Source organism: Podarcis erhardii (assembly GCF_964252035.2).
Source record: "Podarcis erhardii genome assembly, chromosome: 1".
NCBI lineage: Eukaryota > Metazoa > Chordata > Lepidosauria > Squamata > Lacertidae > Podarcis > Podarcis erhardii.
Window position 1 is genome coordinate 60,656,587 of NC_138497.1, and position 18,421 is coordinate 60,675,007.

The following is an 18,421-nucleotide window of genomic DNA, read 5'->3' on the forward strand; positions in this document are numbered from 1 at the left end:
GGTTAAATAACTCAGCCTTTATTCACCCACATTTTTGTTGGCATTTTCAGTGGGAGTTTCCCTGAATGAGTAGTCAGTAAAAACGGAATTGTGATTCACCCTCATGTGTTTTTCTTTGAAAGGGCCTTCCATTTAAAAAAACACACAAAACACAAAACAGCAGCCTAGATGGTTAGGAATTTTCGCCTCGCCTCGCCCCCCCCCCCCCGCCTTCCCCACTCCTCCTGTACATCCTTTACATTTAGCCCAGAGACCCACCGTGTTGCCGCAGAGCTGCTACAGAATGTGCTTTGTACTAGAGCGGAGGGGAAAGAGTTTCCTGCCAGTCACTTGAGTTGAAGCCACTCCTCTTTTGCAGAGATATTTTGTTTCTGATTTGAGTTGGGAGGACCAATCAGGAGGCTCGCACTGTTTTTACTGTACTGTCAGATTGCAACCTTCTCCCGCTCTTGCTAATCTGGGTAGCCTTCTTTGGCGTAGTCCACAGCAGGCTGCCTTTACTCACACACATCCGCTCTCGCTCTCTCGCTCGCTCTCACTCTTTCACACCATAGCTCAGCCTCTTATTAGCCATTCAGCTCTGAAACCTGTTTCACTGCTGAGGCTTAAAAATGAGGTGGAAGCTGCTTTTCCCGCAGCTTTGACAGGGGAAATTCTCCTTCTAGGCTCCAGCAGCAGCAGCAGCAGCAGCAGCACTGAGAAATCGCTTTGCCACCAGCCGTCTTATGATTTAAATGTCATCCATGGACGTTTCTCCCTCTGCTCCGGCATCGTTGGTCCTGTTCACAGATATTAAGATTAAAGAGCTTGGATTCTCTAAGGCTCGTATCCAAGGGCATCGGCTGTTAACATACTGAACTACATCTGCTTCTTGGCTAAGACTGAAGAAAGACATCTTAAGCCTGGAAATCCTTCCTGTGCTTGTTCTCTAGCGTGGTCACACACACACACACACACACACACACACGGGGCAGGCAGCCCAAGAAGCATATGCTGCAGCAGGTTTTTTCTTTCTTTCTTTAATTCCAAAAGACTGCTTCACTTTCCCATTTCCAGTGAAAAGATAATGAAATAAGAGCCTCTCGTCTCCAAGAAAGAAAATTACAGGAATCAGCTACCGAGGAGGAATCAGCAAGTTAAACAGCAGCAGAAGAGGACAAGGCGGAAGGAGGACACTGGTTGAGAATAAAGACCAACAGCAAAAAGGGAAAAGAGGAAACAGGTGGAAGGCTGAGACACCTGTCAGAGCTAGTTCGGGCTTTAAAGTGGGGAACCCCCCTTTATCCCCCCACTCTCTGCTCATTTTGTATGTGTGTGTGTGATTCAGCATCACCAGCTTGGAAAATCTGCCTCTAACCTCGTTCCCTGGCTGCTGCTTGTTGCTGGTCCTGTTGCTGTTACTGACAGAAACGTGTTAACAAAGCCGAAAGAGAAAAAATGCCAGCCATCCTGGTAGCCTCCAAAATGAAATCTGGACTACCTAAACCTGTCCACAGTGCTACTCCTATTGTTCATGTTCCAGCAGCAAGGACCATCCCACAACCCTGCTACCTGAAGTTTGGGAGCAAGGTGGAGGTGAACAAGTCATCCTATTCCAGCCAGATCCCTCTCAAGTCACACAATGGTCATGAGAATGCAGGAGATGGCTTCCTACCCAAGAAGAGCAGCTCCATGGAAAATGGCTTTGACACCCAGGTCAGCAAAAATGGTGTTAGCGTGGTAACAGCATGGGTGTGTGTACTGTGTTTTATGGAAATCTGCTGAGCAGATTGTGTTGCGATGCTGATGGGGTGTATGTGTATTATATTCCTGGTGGTTGCATATATTGGCGAGGAAATCATATTTTTGCAGATATATTATAGTGAAAGGGGGAATTGGATGTTCATAGATATTCTTATAATGTTTCTTAGTTGTGGTGGGTAGTTTCTTACTTGTGGTGTCCTGAATATTTCACTAAGGCAGGGCTGTCAGTAGTGGAGTGTGTGCTTTGTTTGCGATGCCAATATATATGATTCCAGTTTGTTGTGGTACAGGTTGCAGTGGGTGTGTTTGTGCATCATAGTGGTAACACAAGGGTTTGCTGCTTGCGGAGGTTTCCTGTTGTGATTGTACTGCTGTGTGTAGCTGAGCATCATTCTGCTTTATGTTGCTGAGCTTGTGGGAGTGGTGTGTGTGTGTGTGTGTGTGTGTGTGTGTAGCAGTCATGTGTAAAATGATGGTGAAGCATGATCTATATTATGGTATGCATGAAAGATACTGATGTTTAAACATACCATGCATTTAGATTCAGTGAGTGTGTGTGAAATATAGTAACACTGTCCATGCCTTGGATGCCTGGGAAAAAAATAGGCTAATTGGAATTTCCTCTCCACTATATATTCCTGTCATCCTGGATACAACCATCTTCAAATGTGGCTTGAATCCATTTTTAGATGCCTCTTTAAATGCTGCTGCTTTATATGGCGAGAGGCTGCAACTGTCTGTGTAATTCTGACTTGCTTTATTTTTGTGAGTGTATTAGTATTTTCAGCATGGATCAGATTGCTTCTGCATCACCAGTGCCTTAATATGCTCAATAACAGCGTAAGCAGATAGTAAACGCTCACACACTACTGAGTGAGCAAAGCAGATGGTCCGCTGCCACAAATGGGACTAATTAACATTAGCTAGATAGAGATTGCCGTGTGGCCAGATCATGAATTCTCAAAACGGCTTTGCATGCCACAAGCCTCTTCTGCAGACGTTTGTGCCTGGTAGCAAATGGTGCAGCCATGTTGGGGTGGGAAGTTAGCTGCTTTAGAAAGAACGCTATTGGTTTGTTTCCCCACCACTGGGGAATACTAGGTCACCCCTGCAAATCTAGGTTTTGCAGTCTGTGGCCTCGTAACCTATTCTGCTAAGGAATAGCATGGCTGCTGACAGAGCTTGGCCTCCTGCCCTGCATTTTAGGGGATGCTGCACTCTCTTGTCCTGGCAGGCAGAGTGACATATCCGGCACGACTCATGAAACACTACCAGTTCCTGGGGGCTTGAGAACCAGAAGGGAGACATGATAGTACTGATGTCAGGGTAGTGGCAGCAGACAGACTGACCTTTGCATCACATCACACTCCAGAGAGAGCCACAAATGTTCTTTCGATTTTCTATATTTCATTTTCAAAGCACTGGCAACACCTCAACTTTTACAGACCCCCCCCCCAAAAAAGGGGGAAAAGAGGGGGGATAATCTGGTGCTTGAAAGAGTGATAAGAATATGATATGATATGGGTGATGGAGTGGGTGAGTTGATTTTATAACTCTTAAGAGGGCTGTAGAAGTCTAGTATGCACCTATCTGTGGCACATTAAATGCTGAGAACTGAATCACTGAATGGTGTATGTGTTAGGAGCTCGAAATTGAATCAATTGGTGCTAATTGGGTTTTGCTTTGGGGGAGGAATGATAACTCGCATGCCCAATCTATAGCTCAAAGCCCGAGGAAGTGTTTCACATTTACAAATCTCAATAGTTGTAATAGAACACAAGGCTCAGTGAGAGTTCAGCATGTAGCTTTACTAGTCTGAACGTAGCCTCAATGATGGTAATAATGGTCATTTGGTTATAGCATTTATGCCTAGTATACTGCTCGGTTTCTGTTTGTTTTCCATTCCTACCCATCTTCACACAGATTGTTCTCAAGACAATCACAGCCTCACCTGTTTTAGGATGCTTCCAATTAATCTTTCCTTGTGCTCTTCATCTCAAAATATCTGCTCCTCCATTGTCTTAAATCAAGAGCAAGGCTTCTGGGAAGCTGCTGTATAACCTATGTGTTCTGTTGGCACCAAATAAATGCTCAAGAGTTCTAGTATTGTCATGGGTCTGGTAATATCCATTGAAATTCATGGGGGGGGGGGAGATTTTGCCTACCAAAACAGTCACACTGTGCATATGGTTGTGATTTTTCAACCAGTTACTTAATTTACTTTTTGCTGCTAGCAGAGGATCACATTGTGACAGACCAGAGTTCTACATTGTGGTGTCCTCCAGATCCTTCAGCTGTAACCAGCATAGCCAGTGGTCAGGGATGATGGGAACAGTAGTCCAATAATATCTGGAGGGCACAAGGCTGGAGATGGCTGTGCTAGTTTGACCCTCAAACCATGGCAGTTCTGCATCTGGTATTCTTCTTCTTCTTTGGCGATCACTTGTAGCCGAGTAAGAGTGTCTTCCATAAACATGGTTTTAACAATGAGTCTGTAAGTGAGCAGGAACCCAAAACTATATGTCAGCACTAGCCTATCTGGGGCCCTGCAGATGTTGTTGGACTCCCATCGCTGACAATTGACCATGCTGGTTGGGGCTGATGAGAGTTGGAGTCCAATGACATCTGGAGGCTGTCCATGCTTAAAGCTCCCTCTTGTCCTCTGGGGTGTACTTTGAAGAATACAGATCCCCAAGTCAGAGTTCAGCTCTGGATTGTAAGAGCCTTGGGAGAGGGGTATAAGTGTTAGCCAGCAAGCTATGGGGTGATGTTAGGACTCTGCTTAGCCTAGGGAACAAATATTTAGGCCAAATGACAAGTAAGTTATTGGCAAGGATAATGTTCTGTTGGTGAGTCCCTTGGATACCATAAGAACAGCTTTGAGATCTTCTCCACAGCCACTTCTGAGTGTTCCAATTTAGTTTGCATTGTAGCAACTGAAGTACTTGACCTTGATAAATGGGGTAGAGATGTCCATTCCCACCACACCATGTCGTTCCCTTTCAAATAATGTATGGCTCTGGCTGCATAGTGTAATGGCTCTTGGGTGAGATGAATATGATGGGAACCTACCTGCTCAGTTTATTGTCCACACCTAGGCTTTGCTTACCAGGAAACACCCTGAGATTAGTGTACCTCCACAAAACATGAAACATGAAAAACACCAAACATGAAGAGGTACTAACTTCTGAGGAGTCACATGACTCATTATCTCAGCAGCTCTAAGACCTGCACTGAGAGACAGAAAAGGTGACTGAATAAGTGAGACTCTTCCCAGGTTCCCATGAGGAAAGAGAAATTAAAACTTGTAGGTGCTCTTAAAAGCCATTTACACATCCTATACATTACAATTAGGACCAACTCATGGCACAAGGTGAGAAAACCACCTCAGGAGGCAGGATCCACAGGAGCAGCAGATCCAGCCTCCAAGGAGTGCACGCCTTGGAGGCCAGACCTGTTACCTCCTTGGCAGCACACACTTCCATGCCACCTCTACAGCAGCCTCTTGGTGAATAGGAGGCTCTGCTAGTCTCCTCAAATCCTAGGGAGGAAATGGTGGGAGCTGCCCTCTGGGGTTTCCTGGGGTCTGCACCCGCCCAGAGTGATTCAGAGCAGGTCCCCTCCACCATGATGGCCTTTACTTCCCACGTTAACCATTGGGTAAAGCTGTTTAATTCCCTGCCATGTTCTTGATGTAGATCTTCACTCACCCCTTCTTCCTTGAAGGGAGGCCTGCCTTTTTGTGATTCGCCATAGGTGCCAAAATGTCTTGGGCCAGCCCCAATTGCAGTTAGGATGGTGGGGCTGCCTACTTAGCCAGCAGGTCTTTATGTTGTGGGTATGTTTCTAGTGACATTGCTAAAGAAGTCTTACTAGTTCTGGGATCCGTCAATTGCAAGGGGACTTAGGAGAGTGTTTTTTATACTAGGTCAGATTATTCATCCATCTAGCCCATTATTGTGTCCTCTAACTAACAGTGGTTTCTAGAGTCACCAATGAGGATCTTTTCAATCATCTGCTATCTAATCCTTTTAATAATAATAATTATAATAGTAATTATTATTATTATTATTATTATTATTATTTATTTATTTATTTATTTATTTATTTATTTATTTATTTCTACCCCACCCATCTGGCTGAGTTTCCCCAGCTACTCTAGGCGGCATTCAACAGAACATTAAAAACAGAATAAAACATCAAGCATTTAAAACTTCCCTAAACAGGGCTGCCTTCAGATGTCTTCTAAAATTCAGATAGTTGTTTATTTCCTTGACATCTGATGGGAGGGCGTCCCACAGGACGAGTGCCACTACTGAGAAGGCTCTCTGCTTGGTTCCCTGTAACCTCACTTCTCGCAGTGAGGGAACCCCCAGAAGGCCCTCAGCGCTGGACCTCAGTGTCCAGGCTGAACAATGGGTGTGGAGATGCTCCTTCAGGTATACTGAGCTGAGGCCATTTAGGGCTTTAAAGGTCAGCACCAACACTTTGAACAAAAGATGTCATGGATTGAAATTGGGGTTTTCTGCATGTGTTAGGAATGGGGTAGAAATTTGTTCAGTTTGCATTTTAATGTGAATGTATCTAAATTTGCCATTTCAGAACAGATAAGAGAACCAAAACACAGTAGCCTTTGAAGGTTGTACTTCTCCACATTTGCACAAAACATGCACGAAAATGTATATATTGGTGAAAATAATGTACAATGCAACATTGCTTTGATTGAAAAATGCACTTCGTTGGCAAAAATGTGTACAAAAATGTGTATATTAGGAAAAATACATGAGAAAATACATACAATTTTTCATGTAGACTTTTAAAATAAGATAAACCACAAACAGAAATCCTGTGAGCTTAACTTAAGGTTGGGGAAATAAGAAGCAGACCCATCCCAACACTGAACTTCAGTCCCCCTTATGATCAGTCAGCTCAGTGAGACCCTTAAAACATTACTAAAAGCTCTCCACTAGACTTTCCGTGTGTTTCCCCCTCCTTTATAACAGTAAGCTACAGACTGTTATATGTTGAGTTCCACAATGGCCATGTTTGGCCACTGCTATCCTTGTTTTGACAAACCATGAAGGTAATTCTTGCATCATTAGCCATTGTATCTTATTTCATTGGGTATGCGGCTGTGACAGTGAGGAAACAAAGTAAGGATTTATGTCATGGAGGTCACATTGGTAGTGAGGCTTACGGTAGTTAGGCTTGAGGATGGTCTGCTGTTGATAAACCTGTCAAGTTCTCATATTCAGCATGGACTTATAGTCTAGACTTTTGTATTAGCATCAAAACCAGTATTTCCTTTTCAGAATTTTGGCCTTTACTCCTCTCTTATTGTATCTATAAATGGATGTGATAACTGCAGTGTAGTACAGTACTGACACTTTTTAAAGCAATAAATAATTAATGTTTGAAAGGGTTGAGACTGCAGGTTGCCGTCTAGTGTGAATGTGGCATAAAAAAACTGTAAGTTGAGGAAACATACATTGGGAGAGGGGAGGAGCCAGAACTAGATGTAACATACCTTTGTTTTAGAAAATATATGACTCATCATGCCAACAGTAGAGAGGCAATTTGCAGAGCAATCTTATACAGTGGTACCTCGGGTTAAGTACTTAATTCGTTCCGGAGGTCCGTTCTTAACCTGAAACTGTTCTTAACCTGAAGCACCACTTAAGCTAATGGGGCCTCCTGCTGCCGCCACGCCGCTGGAGCACAATTTCTGTTCTCATCCTGAAGCCAAGTTCTTAACCTGAGGTAATATTTCTGGGTTAGCGGAGTCTGTAACCTGAAGCGTATGTAACCTGAAGCGTATGTAACCTGAGGTACCACTGTACTTGTGTACTGAGAAGTAAAACTCATTGAGTTTAGTGAACCTTACTCCCAGGTAAGTGACTATGGGATTACAGCCTTAAATAAGTAGATAAAAATACAGATTTTCCTTCCAGTCTTTTGTCCCAGCCATATGAAAAGCAGCTAGGGGAACAGCTTTCAGAGAAAAGTGCAGGAGACGAAGGATCCTAGCTCTCCCCTCCTCCTCCCTGTACTTCTTCCACATGAAGTTGCCAACCGCTCCATTATATTTGTTCAGTTGTAACCATTAAAAAACACAGGCTATTACCCTGTCCAGTTATAGTAACATGTGCCTGCCTTTCATGACTCACAATAGCTTCCTCCTCGTTAACTGATTTGTTGATGTTTAAATGGTCAGTTTTACAAACATACGGAAATAAATTATACTGTGATATGGACAGAATTGTTTTGGAAATATTTAACTCGTTTCCACAGAAACCTCCATTCAGTAGATTGCAAAGCAAGGATCTGAATACGCAGGTTGGGATTCACTAGTTATTTTTTTGTTAGTTCTTTCACGAATCACTGTTGACTTTGTTCTCCAGGTGTTCCTGGAGCATGGTTGATAATCAAAAATTGGAAGCAAATAACTCCAAGACTACAATCTGTCACAACGTTATGCTGCTGTGTTAAATAGCAAGATAATGCTTTGGAAGTGAGTTCAACAGGAATGGAAGCTTTAGGGGAGTTTCTGAGTATTGTAAACATCAGTGGCTACTAGATGGCTACATGCTGCCTCCTGTATCAGAGGCAACCTGTCACTGTAGAAGAGGGCCATTGCTCACATGTATGACCTTCATATTGGCTTCTGGTTGGACTAGATGGGCATTGGTCTGGACTAGAAAGATGGATGAGATGGGCCTTGGGTTTCATCCAGCAGGGCTCCTCTCATGTTCTCAACTCTTGGAATACATAAATCCAGTATCTGGGCAGAGCCCCAAGGAAAGGACTGTTGATAAAAAGAGTAGAGCTCAACATTAATCTTATGGCCCCATATGGTATTGTTGGAGCTAGTAAACTTTGGTGTTTAATGGAATATTAAAGGACTTGCAGAGAGACAAAACTTAAAGGTCAGTTGAAAAATACTGAAGTTGTGGCACGACTAGCAGTGGGAAGTAGACTTGAATCTTAGACCTTCCAGGATCAGAGCTAGTATCTGGTGTCTGGTGGCTAAGTTCCATTGCTGGCCTTAATGAAATTCAGGGACCGGAAGATCCTACTTTTCCATCAGGCCCATGCCTTTCCCTATATCAGCTTCCTATTTGTGGGAATTCCTTGTCTGTGTGACATGCCTTGGTATGCAGCTTATAAAATGCTGTTTATCCTTCCTGCACTTACCTACTTTCACTTCTCTTCTTGTCCCTGCCACAGAAGGGCCATAGCTGAGTAGCAGAGCACATGCTTCATAGGTCTTAGGTTCAGCCAAGACTCATGTTAATTATGGGCAACTTTTATACCATTTAGTTTGCAGTACACCTCTATTCCAGGGCCAGCCTTGCCCTGCAGCAGGGTAAAGCAACCTGCTACAGGAGAAGCAACGTGGGGAGGGATTGGAATCTGATGATGCAGTTTCACCTTTTTGGCCTAGCAAAGGTGTGAGGAGGCAGAGCCATTTGGTCTCTGCTTCAGGCAGCAAAAGGTCTTGGAGTGGTCCTGGCACTGCCTGGAAGTAGACTGGGAAAAGCCTGGAGGTTAAGCAATAAAATCATGTGTGTGAACAGAGTCTCAGTTCTTAGATTATACAACATGTTTAAAACGATGAACCCTGTCAAGTAGCGCTGACCTGATTCTTTTTAATTTCTATTTCTGCAAGCTGAATGTGTTAAGCTACGTTCTGCTTTGTGACCTTTGTCAACCCCGCATCAGTACTGAATAACATCAGTAATGCGGATTTCCCAGGGAAATGCCACTAATTCAGCTCATTCAGTGACATTGATGGAGTTAGTGTCAGCAGCACTGGGCTGTAAGTAGCCGAGCATGTGGGAGCTGAAATGAAAGACCTGAAAGTTTTAGGACCAGAGATGAATGGGAAGATGGGGCAGATGCACAAGGAGGGTCAGTGCAGAGAAAGGGGAGGGGAGCAAGCAGGTAGGCACACCCAGAGCAAGCATAGGGAAACACACAAATGAGGCAACAAACCACGCCTGACCCAAAGCATTAATGCAAAGGAACCAACATAATCTACCTATGCTAGGAACTGAGGCATCAATGTTGTCCCCTTTTTCTCTTCTCTAGACTTTGCCAAATTGGTGCACTCCTGATGTTTTGGACTACTACTCCCATCTGTCCTAGATGACATGGCCATGCTGGCTGAGACTGATGGGAGTTTTACTCCAAAGCATCTGATTGGTGGAGGCTGATCTACTCTGCAGTCTCAAGACACTTACCACTAGAGGAAATACAGCATAGACCAGGAAATTCTCTAATTGAGTCCTGGCTGAATTTTCACTTCTGTATCTTGTGCAAAACACCGCCTTTCAAATTCCACTCTGTGAGCTGAACCATAGAAGAAACCAGTCTAACTCAGACTTATTTACCTTGCTAAAAATATAGTGGTTTCAGTTTTAAAAATAAAAAATAAAAGAAACATTTATATATCAAGCTTATAAGTTGCCAGTGTCAGTGTGTATTATTAGGCATGGGCTGTTGGTACATTTTGTAACAGGAAGCTGCTGGTTTTCCATTCACCAAGAACTGGAACATAGTCAAACACTTGTCACTTCACTGGCAAGCTTATAATATTATCTGGAAATTCATTCCTTCAGAATAAGTTTGTGCACTTTAGATTATTTGGGACAGGAATATCAAACTGAACGTAGGCTCTGTTTTCCTGTATTGTGCAGTTCCCGTTGCCATATCATCGCAGCAGCATTTATTAAGAGTAATTTATTATTGTGAACTATAAGGTCCATGACTTGTTTTTGAGAAACCAAAGCTGGGGCTCAGTAATCACACCATCCTTTTCTAAGTGCTCACAGACCAACCGTTTAATTACCTGTTCTAGGATCTTTCCTGGTATTGATGTCAGGCTGAAAGGTTGGTAGTTCCTGGTGTCTTTCTCCTCCCCCCCCCCTTTTGAAGATGAGGACAAAATTTGCCCGCCTCCAGTCCACATTCTCTGAGATTACATCCACAAGCTCCTTTAGTACCCTTGGATGCAGCTCATCAAGCCCTGGAGATTTGAATTCATTTAAAGCTAGGTGTTCCCTTACCACCTCTTTTTGTATTCTGGGCCGCAGCTCCCTCCTTGCACCATTTATTCTGTTATCACCAGGTTGGGCCTTGCTTTTCTTTTGGGTGAAGACAGAAGCAAAGTAGGCGTTAAGCAGTTCTGCCTTCTCTCTGACACCCAGGGCCCCATGGCTAAAGTGATATCTGAACCATATTATTCCTGGATGGGCCAATATCCTACATCTCGTTTTAAGACAAGTTACAGTACTCTAGCAGTATAAATATATTGCTATTGTCCTCTGTTAGAATGTGCAAGGCTTAATTTCATCAATTTCCATTATGGCATTGTCAAGAAATATGTGATATAGCACGCCTAAGAGAATTTGGTTTTTAGGAAATCAGTCCACATTTAATTCAGTGGAACATAAGTGTCCATATAACTGTGTGAGTACTGAATTTTAGCCTAGAAAAGCAACTTGAGAATTTTAAAACTGATTTAGTACAAACAGTTCTATTAAATTCAGTAATGATCATCTTGTATGCTATTCCTGCACTGAAAGACCAGGGGAGTAATTGTCTCAGAGACTCTGTCTTTCATCAGTATAAATTAAAAGTTACTCTTACATGTTTTATTGCTTCTTCTAATTCTCATTAATCATCGTAATGTCTCCAGTTAAGCCGGTGTTGATTTAATATTAATCTACATTGTTTATCACCAGGACCCACTCCAGAGGGTGGCAATGCCTGGGTATTTGCCAGGGCCCCAAGTCTAGCAAAGGGTCCAGTGTATTATTAGTACTAGCATTTCCACATTCCTAGAAGAATGCTCAGTTTACCTGTCCTGCCACTTCCAGGTTAGGGAGCTCCGCTGAAGGTGCCATACCATGAAAAGTGAGCCACATTTCCCAATACTGTACCAGCTAAATTTGGGGTTCTTTTAAGACACCCAGGGGCCCATGAAGGCTCTCTAGCAGACTCAGGGAACACAGGAGGGGGACACACACACACACACACACACACACACACACACACACACACACACATTATTAATAAACACATACAGTATAAAGCAGCATTCCAGATAAATAGAGCACATGCATGGCTCAGTGAGTTAGATCTGGAGGACCCTGGAGGACCCTGAAGATAGGCCCAGCTGGGTGGATTCGAAACTCCAGTTGTCTGATCCCAGTGGGCTCCTCTTACTGCCCATTCTTAACTTCTCTAGCTGAGGAGCCACCTCCAGCACTTCCCCTTGCTACACAGGAGCTTTTCCTTTCAGGGAAGGTGGCTGAGAGTAAATCTGGTACCTAGCTGGCATCCACTTCACCTTGTTGCCTAGGACACAGGTGCCAGCACACACAAACTTCCCCTATCCAAGCCTCTAGAAGGAGATACTAGGACACTGAGAGAAGCTGGTGTTCTATCAGGTGTCCCTGCTTTGCTTCTTGATCGTCCTGGGAATGACCTGACTAACGTTACACGATCCATGCATTTCTTGTTTGTGTTTTCCTCACATTATTGTCAGCAGCACTGCCAGAGGCCATCCTAGGCTCTGTGGCACAGCCCTCTGGAGATCCCTTGCCAATCCTCACAGATGAGGAGGAGAAACTCCCAACTCAATATGTGGCTTTTGGAGATGTGTTCTGCAAGAAGGAGGCAGGACAGTTAGCACCTCGATGTTCCTACAATTGTACCATTGAGCTGATCCTAGGAGCCCCGATCCCCTTTACTCCCTGTCAGAACTGAAGTTGGCTGTGCTGTAGAAATTCATTGACACAAACCTCAAAAGAAGTTTTATTCTGTTTATAAAGAAGGAATCTGGCAAACAAGATCCTGCACAGTAGTCAGGGTCTTGTTCTTTAGAAATCACAAAACTACACTAAGGGCCCCCCAAATCCTAGAGCTAGCACTGCATATCCCAGAAGTGAGAAACATTATAAAATCATTTTATCTATGACATTTCATCAGACTTCCTACATATGCTTTGGGAAGCAAGCATAGTCCTAGTAACATTAAACATTAAAAATACTTACCTATGTTATCTGTATCTTTTCCTTTCCTGTGTCTGCATGTATTAACATTAAAGATGTCAGTAGTAAGGAAATCATATTTAATCTAACTCGCTTTGGAAAAAATATCCAGGCCGGAGAAGTCATAATAATTCTCATATCCCATCTGTCAAAATTGCAGATTCCTGCAGTGCGGATGATATGGACAAAAGTTATTTTTCCTACAGAAGCTTCATTACTTGTTTAGATTTAAAGATGCCTATCCAATGTTAAGAAGGATGGGGACAGGCTTATGAGATTTATTTGTAAATTCGGATGAGTTCCCAGTTCATTATTAAGTGAAAGTAAAATCTGATGATGCTGTAAACTACTTATTGATGTGATTCATGTAAACTTCAATTATGAGTTCTGAAACTAAAGGATTCCAAAGTTTTGTGGTTTTTTTTTTTTTTTAAAAAAAAAACCTTATTAGGCAACATAAAGAATGCAGCATTAACAAACACAAAGATATCTTCACTTTACTCTAGTTACAGATAGGTAGCCGTGTTGGTCTGCCATAGTCAAGACAAAATAAAAAAATTCCTTCCAGTAGCACCTTAAAGACCAACTAAGTTAGTTCTTGGTATGAGCTCATACCTAGAACTAACTTAGTTGGTCTTTAAGGTGCTACTGGAAGGAATTTTTTTATTTTGTCTTCACTTTACTCTGCATATCAAGCAATTATTTCTACATATGTTTTCTTCTAAATCTGAATTTCAGTGTTGAGATGATGAGAAATTGACATGGAGGTCCCATTGTGGCCCGTGTGATATATAGCTCTACCTTCACATTGTCATCCCCATGACCACCACTGGGGTGTTCCAACTTTCCTAACACTTGATACACAATTTTTAAAAGCAGCTGCATCTCCAGTGTAATATATAGTTCTAACTTGATGCACAATGTGTTGGAAGTTCACATCCCCTTCTCCTTTTAGCACTTTTAGAGCATCTTGCAATCCCAACAGAAAGAAGCACCTATTGACATGACACTCGCAAAGAGCAGAAGAGAGACAAAACATAGCAAAGCAAAACATGAAGAACTTCCGCAGAGGGACACTGGTGCAGACATAACCAAAGCAACCAATGCAGCCATATGCTTCCACTTAGAGCGTCCAGAATTGACTACTATTAGAGGCAAGACACTAGATTGTTGACATGACCCTATGAAGTTGTTTTTACTAACAATGAACAGGCCTAATTAGATTCAAAGCCAGGAGTCATTTCTTACAGGCCTTACTTTGTCTTGTTAGTTTGGTGCATTTTGACACCCACTCTTAGGTCTGCTCCTTCCACCAGTACACCTCCCCATGGAGCATTGGGAATAGCTTAGTTCAGAATATAATGGAAAAACCCAAAGGACACAGGAAACTCAGCATTTTTATCTAGGGTGACCAGGTGCAATAAGGACAGTGCTCCTGTGCCCTTAGTAGCAGTTTACTCACAAGGGGATTTTGATGGGGAGAGCTTATCATTTCTAGGTTGCAGAAATATGCTGAAGTTTCCCTGCACAACTATGAAAGCCAAAGGAAGACTCTCCTGCTGTGAATGGGACACATTCCCATAGAGACACCACACATATAGCACAGGTGTTTTGGTGAATAGGAGGAGTCCAGTTTGTTCCTGTGTAGATAGAAGATCAGGGCATGCTATTCAGATTTTGCCCTTACAGAACGAAGCACCCACTATCTGTAAACCTGGAAAGATTCTAAGGCTTGCTTGCCAAAGATAATGCTTCCACGGCAGCTTTAATTCTGGCTCATGACCAAGAACACTTGGCAAGCTGCAATGTGCTTAGTCATTTCTTTTTAGGGGAGCGGAGTGGGATGAGATGTGCAAGCAGTTTTACTTTTTAGCACCCTCTGCTGGTCTGTGTATGTGCCTGCGGTACTGCAATTCCAAATCTCTCTTGAGAAAATGTGGTGGGATTTTATATCTTAAAACCACAAGGGGAAAGGTCAGTCTTGTCAACAATTTACATTCTAGAAAACCCAATTTGTCTGGTGAAGTAGTTCGTGTTGACCTCTGGCATCTTGCTGGTGTTACAGTAAATGCAGACTTAGGAAAAATTGCTTCCATTATCCTTGAAGACCTGTGTGTTCAGTGAGCAGTATTGTACCTTTGGCTCCACAAACATGCTAACATACCATAGGGCTGCCATATGTCTGGGATTCCAAAAGCAGAAGTGACATTCGGGGGAAATTTCCAGAAGAAGTTTGGAGGTGATTTTGGGTTTTCCAAAAGAGAGAGAGAGAGAGAGAGAGAGAGAGAGAAGAAGAAGAAGAAGAAGAAGCAGCTCAACAAGTTTGGGGGTGTCCAAACTCCTTAGTTTGACAAGAGCTTTTTGTGTGGGTGAGCGGACTAGCATAATGCTGCTGCCACAGCCATCTGTTGATTAGTACCTGGGAAGGTAACTTGCTACAACTTATTCCCTGCATCAAGGATGTCCCCCTCCCTGTTGAAATGTTGCAGGAATGAAGAGTTAATGGGTCAAAGAATTTGCTTTCTGCCCCAGATAATTAGCACAAACTCCTCAGTGACAGGATAGTGGGAGTATAATCTTTTAATACCTGCCTTCTTATAAACTCACCATATTACAAGAAGGCAGTGCTTCTTGAGGAGGCAGCTGTGACCAGTGTGTCATATGGGAAGCCCCACAGAATGTTTGTTGGTACTCATGGGTGCCCGCCTGCTTGCCCTGCTCACCAACCTCTCTGCCATTTCCCCCCACATTAACCCCCTAGAACTAACATGGGTGTAAGATGGGTGACACCTGGCTTGAGAGCAGTACATGTGAAAAGGATCTAGGAGTCTTGGTTAACCACAAACTTGACATGAGCCAACAGTGTGACGCGGCAGCTAAAAAAGCCAATGCAATTCTGGGCTGCATCAATAGGAGTATAGCATCTAGATCAAGGGAAGTAATAGTGCCACTGTATTCTGCTCTGGTCAGACCTCACCTGGAGTACTGTGTCCAGTTCTGGGCACCACAGTTCAAGAAGGACACTGACAAACTGGAACGTGTCCAGAGGAGGGCAACCAAAATGGTCAAAGGCCTGGAAACGATGCCTTATGAGGAACGGTTAAGGGAGCTGGGCATGTTTAGCCTGGAGAAGAGGAGGTTAAGGGGTGATATGATAGCCATGTTCAAATATATAAAAGGATGTCACATAGAGGAGGGAGAAAGGTTGTTTTCTGCTGCTCCAGAGAAGCGGACACGGAGCAATGGATCCAAACTACAAGAAAGAAGATTCCACCTAAACATTAGGAAGAACTTCCTGACAGTAAGAGCTGTTCGACAGTGGAATTTGCTGCCAAGGAGTGTGGTGGAGTCTCCTTCTTTGGAGGTCTTTAAGCAGAGGCTTGACAACCATATGTCAGGAGTGCTCTGATGGTGTTTCCTGCTTGGCAGGGGGTTGGACTCAATGGCCCTTGTGGTCTCTTCCAACTCTATGATTCTATGATTCTATGATTCTAACCCTTCCCATCCCATTCCTTTTCGCCTACCCAGCCCCATTTCTGAAGCCACTTCTTTCTTCTTTGCACTCCCATTTTCACTTTCACCCCATGTCTGTGCCTCCCCCTCCTTTTGTGCAACCCCCAATGCACACAAAGCCCACCCCCATGGTAACCTCCTGCATCTTCCTTCTCCTATGCATTGCAACTACTAAGCACCCTTTTCAGCTTATGAGGCCACCACCTGCTCCTGTTCTTCAGACCCTTTCATGTCCCTGCTTTCATCTTTAAAACCATTCTGATGCCTTCCACTACCTCCTTTTGTGCAACCTTCTTTTCACCCCGCCTTCAATCTCTTCCTTCCTTCACCTACCCCTCTAGTGCTCCAATCTGCTTTTTTTTAAAAAAAGAGAGCAGGATATCTTAACATGGCCCTTTTCACTAATTTGTCCATTGGATAAAGGGCGGTCTGAATCTAACCAGGACATCCAAACTATTGTCATTATTGTGGGAAGGAGTATGTGCAGATTTGTTCATACTTTCACCTTTGGTGGGAGTTCTGGAACATGGCTGCGGATTACTGCCAGGAATTCCTCCACATTAGACTGCGGGTGGCTACTGAATCAGCAGTGGGGAATCTTTGGTTTCCAGATGCTACTGAACTCCCATTAGCCCTAGCAATTGTGCCCAGTGGCCAGGGATGATAAGATTTGTAGTTCAGTGACACCTAAGAAGTCTAAAGTTCCCTACATCTGTCCTAAATCTATGTTTCTTCATCATTTGGAACCTCATGATTGCTTCACAGAGACCGTCTTAAGCAATTGGCAGAACTGGGTACAACACAATTAGAATCATTGAATCATAGATTTGTAGAGTTGGAAGGGACCACAAAGTCATCTAATCCAACCCCCAGCAATGCAGGAAACTGTCTCCCAATGTGGGGCTCAAATCCATGACCCTGAGATTAAGAGTCTCAGCAGTAGTCTGATAAAATTTGGGAAACCCTGATTTTGTATACACTACCTTAGCAAGGGAACAATCCTCTTGTTTCTTATTCTCAAAAAATGTTATTATGGCCCCATGGTTTCTATTTGTCTTCTATGTGAAATGCTTTCCTATCACAACATAAAGTGGTATAGAAATGAAATGAATAAAAATAATAACATTACAAACAAATACAACCTGCCATTTCAACCAGTTTTCTGGGAACCTCGGTGGTCCTGATAAAATAATTATTTTTTATAGCAAGTTTTTAATGTTGAAATTGTACTAACCATGTTCCTACTCAATGTGAATTATTTTTTGCAAAGTCTGGCAACTGGGTGCTGATCCTGAGAGTAAAACTTCTAAAGAGATTATGGAGGGGGATTCCCTTGTGAGTGGCACTAAGATAAATTGACCTTCATGGATGAGACAGACTGTAATTTAAATCTTACCTTGCCCATGCATGAATAAATTACCTCGTGGAGTTATTAGTGTTCACACCCATGGCAGGTCTGCATTTAATGAAACTAATGTCTATTGCCAAATGATTAAATTATTTAGAGTTAAGGGGAAACCAGGTGCAAAATAACTCAATTAAAGTTGTATAGATTTCCTGGTTTGTATCATGTCCTTTCTTATTTGCCTCATTCCAAAGCTGAGTGCCGTATCATACATGGAAGATGAGGACATTGTTAGCTGTGTAGATGACACCTTTATAATTCAGGCTGCTTCAGTCTGAGGTTGGTACATCTTCTAATGAGAGAGGAAAGGAGGGGCTTTCCGTTCTATTACCATTTCACACTAACAGTCCATGAGAAAAAAATTCGTTGCAAAGTTGCCAATTCTTCTGAAAAGGAAATGCAAAGACTTTAAAAAATCCTCACCTTTACTTAAAGTAATTTATGGATTCTAATCAACCGTACCTGTTTCATTTCAGAGTCCAGTTGTCAGGGACCGTACTGAGGAGGGTTGCACTGAGGAGGAATGGTGGATGCCACCCCCTCCCCCTGCTCCTGATCCAGATCCTGAATATTCCCAGGAGCAGGACAGTATAGATTTGGAGCAGTAGTTTGCAGAGGGACATAGTTCAGAAGGCAGAAGCTGGGAAATACTGGATGGGGAACAGCTAGGAGAAGAAACACTGGAAGAGAGAGAGTTAACAGA

The 18,421-nt window shown here is 43.1% G+C and overlaps 1 protein-coding gene across 7 annotated transcripts in view; it reads left to right on the plus strand.

Moving 5' to 3' along the window:
• Nucleotides 1-18,421, plus strand: part of NAV2 (neuron navigator 2) — a 559,460-nt gene that overhangs the window by 270,167 nt on the left and 270,872 nt on the right. For 3 of the 7 annotated variants that reach the window (XM_081882205.1, XM_081882204.1, XM_081882206.1), the window contains exon 1: nt 496-1,695. The exons of 2 other annotated variants lie outside the window; for them this stretch is intronic. In XM_081882205.1, the coding sequence (XP_081738331.1) occupies nt 1,438-1,695 (258 nt within the window). In that variant the 5' untranslated portion in view covers nt 496-1,437. Of the gene's footprint in view, nt 1-494; nt 1,696-18,421 lie in introns of those variants that run through there. 2 more of the 7 variants (XM_081882202.1, XM_081882203.1) reach the window with 1 other exon arrangement.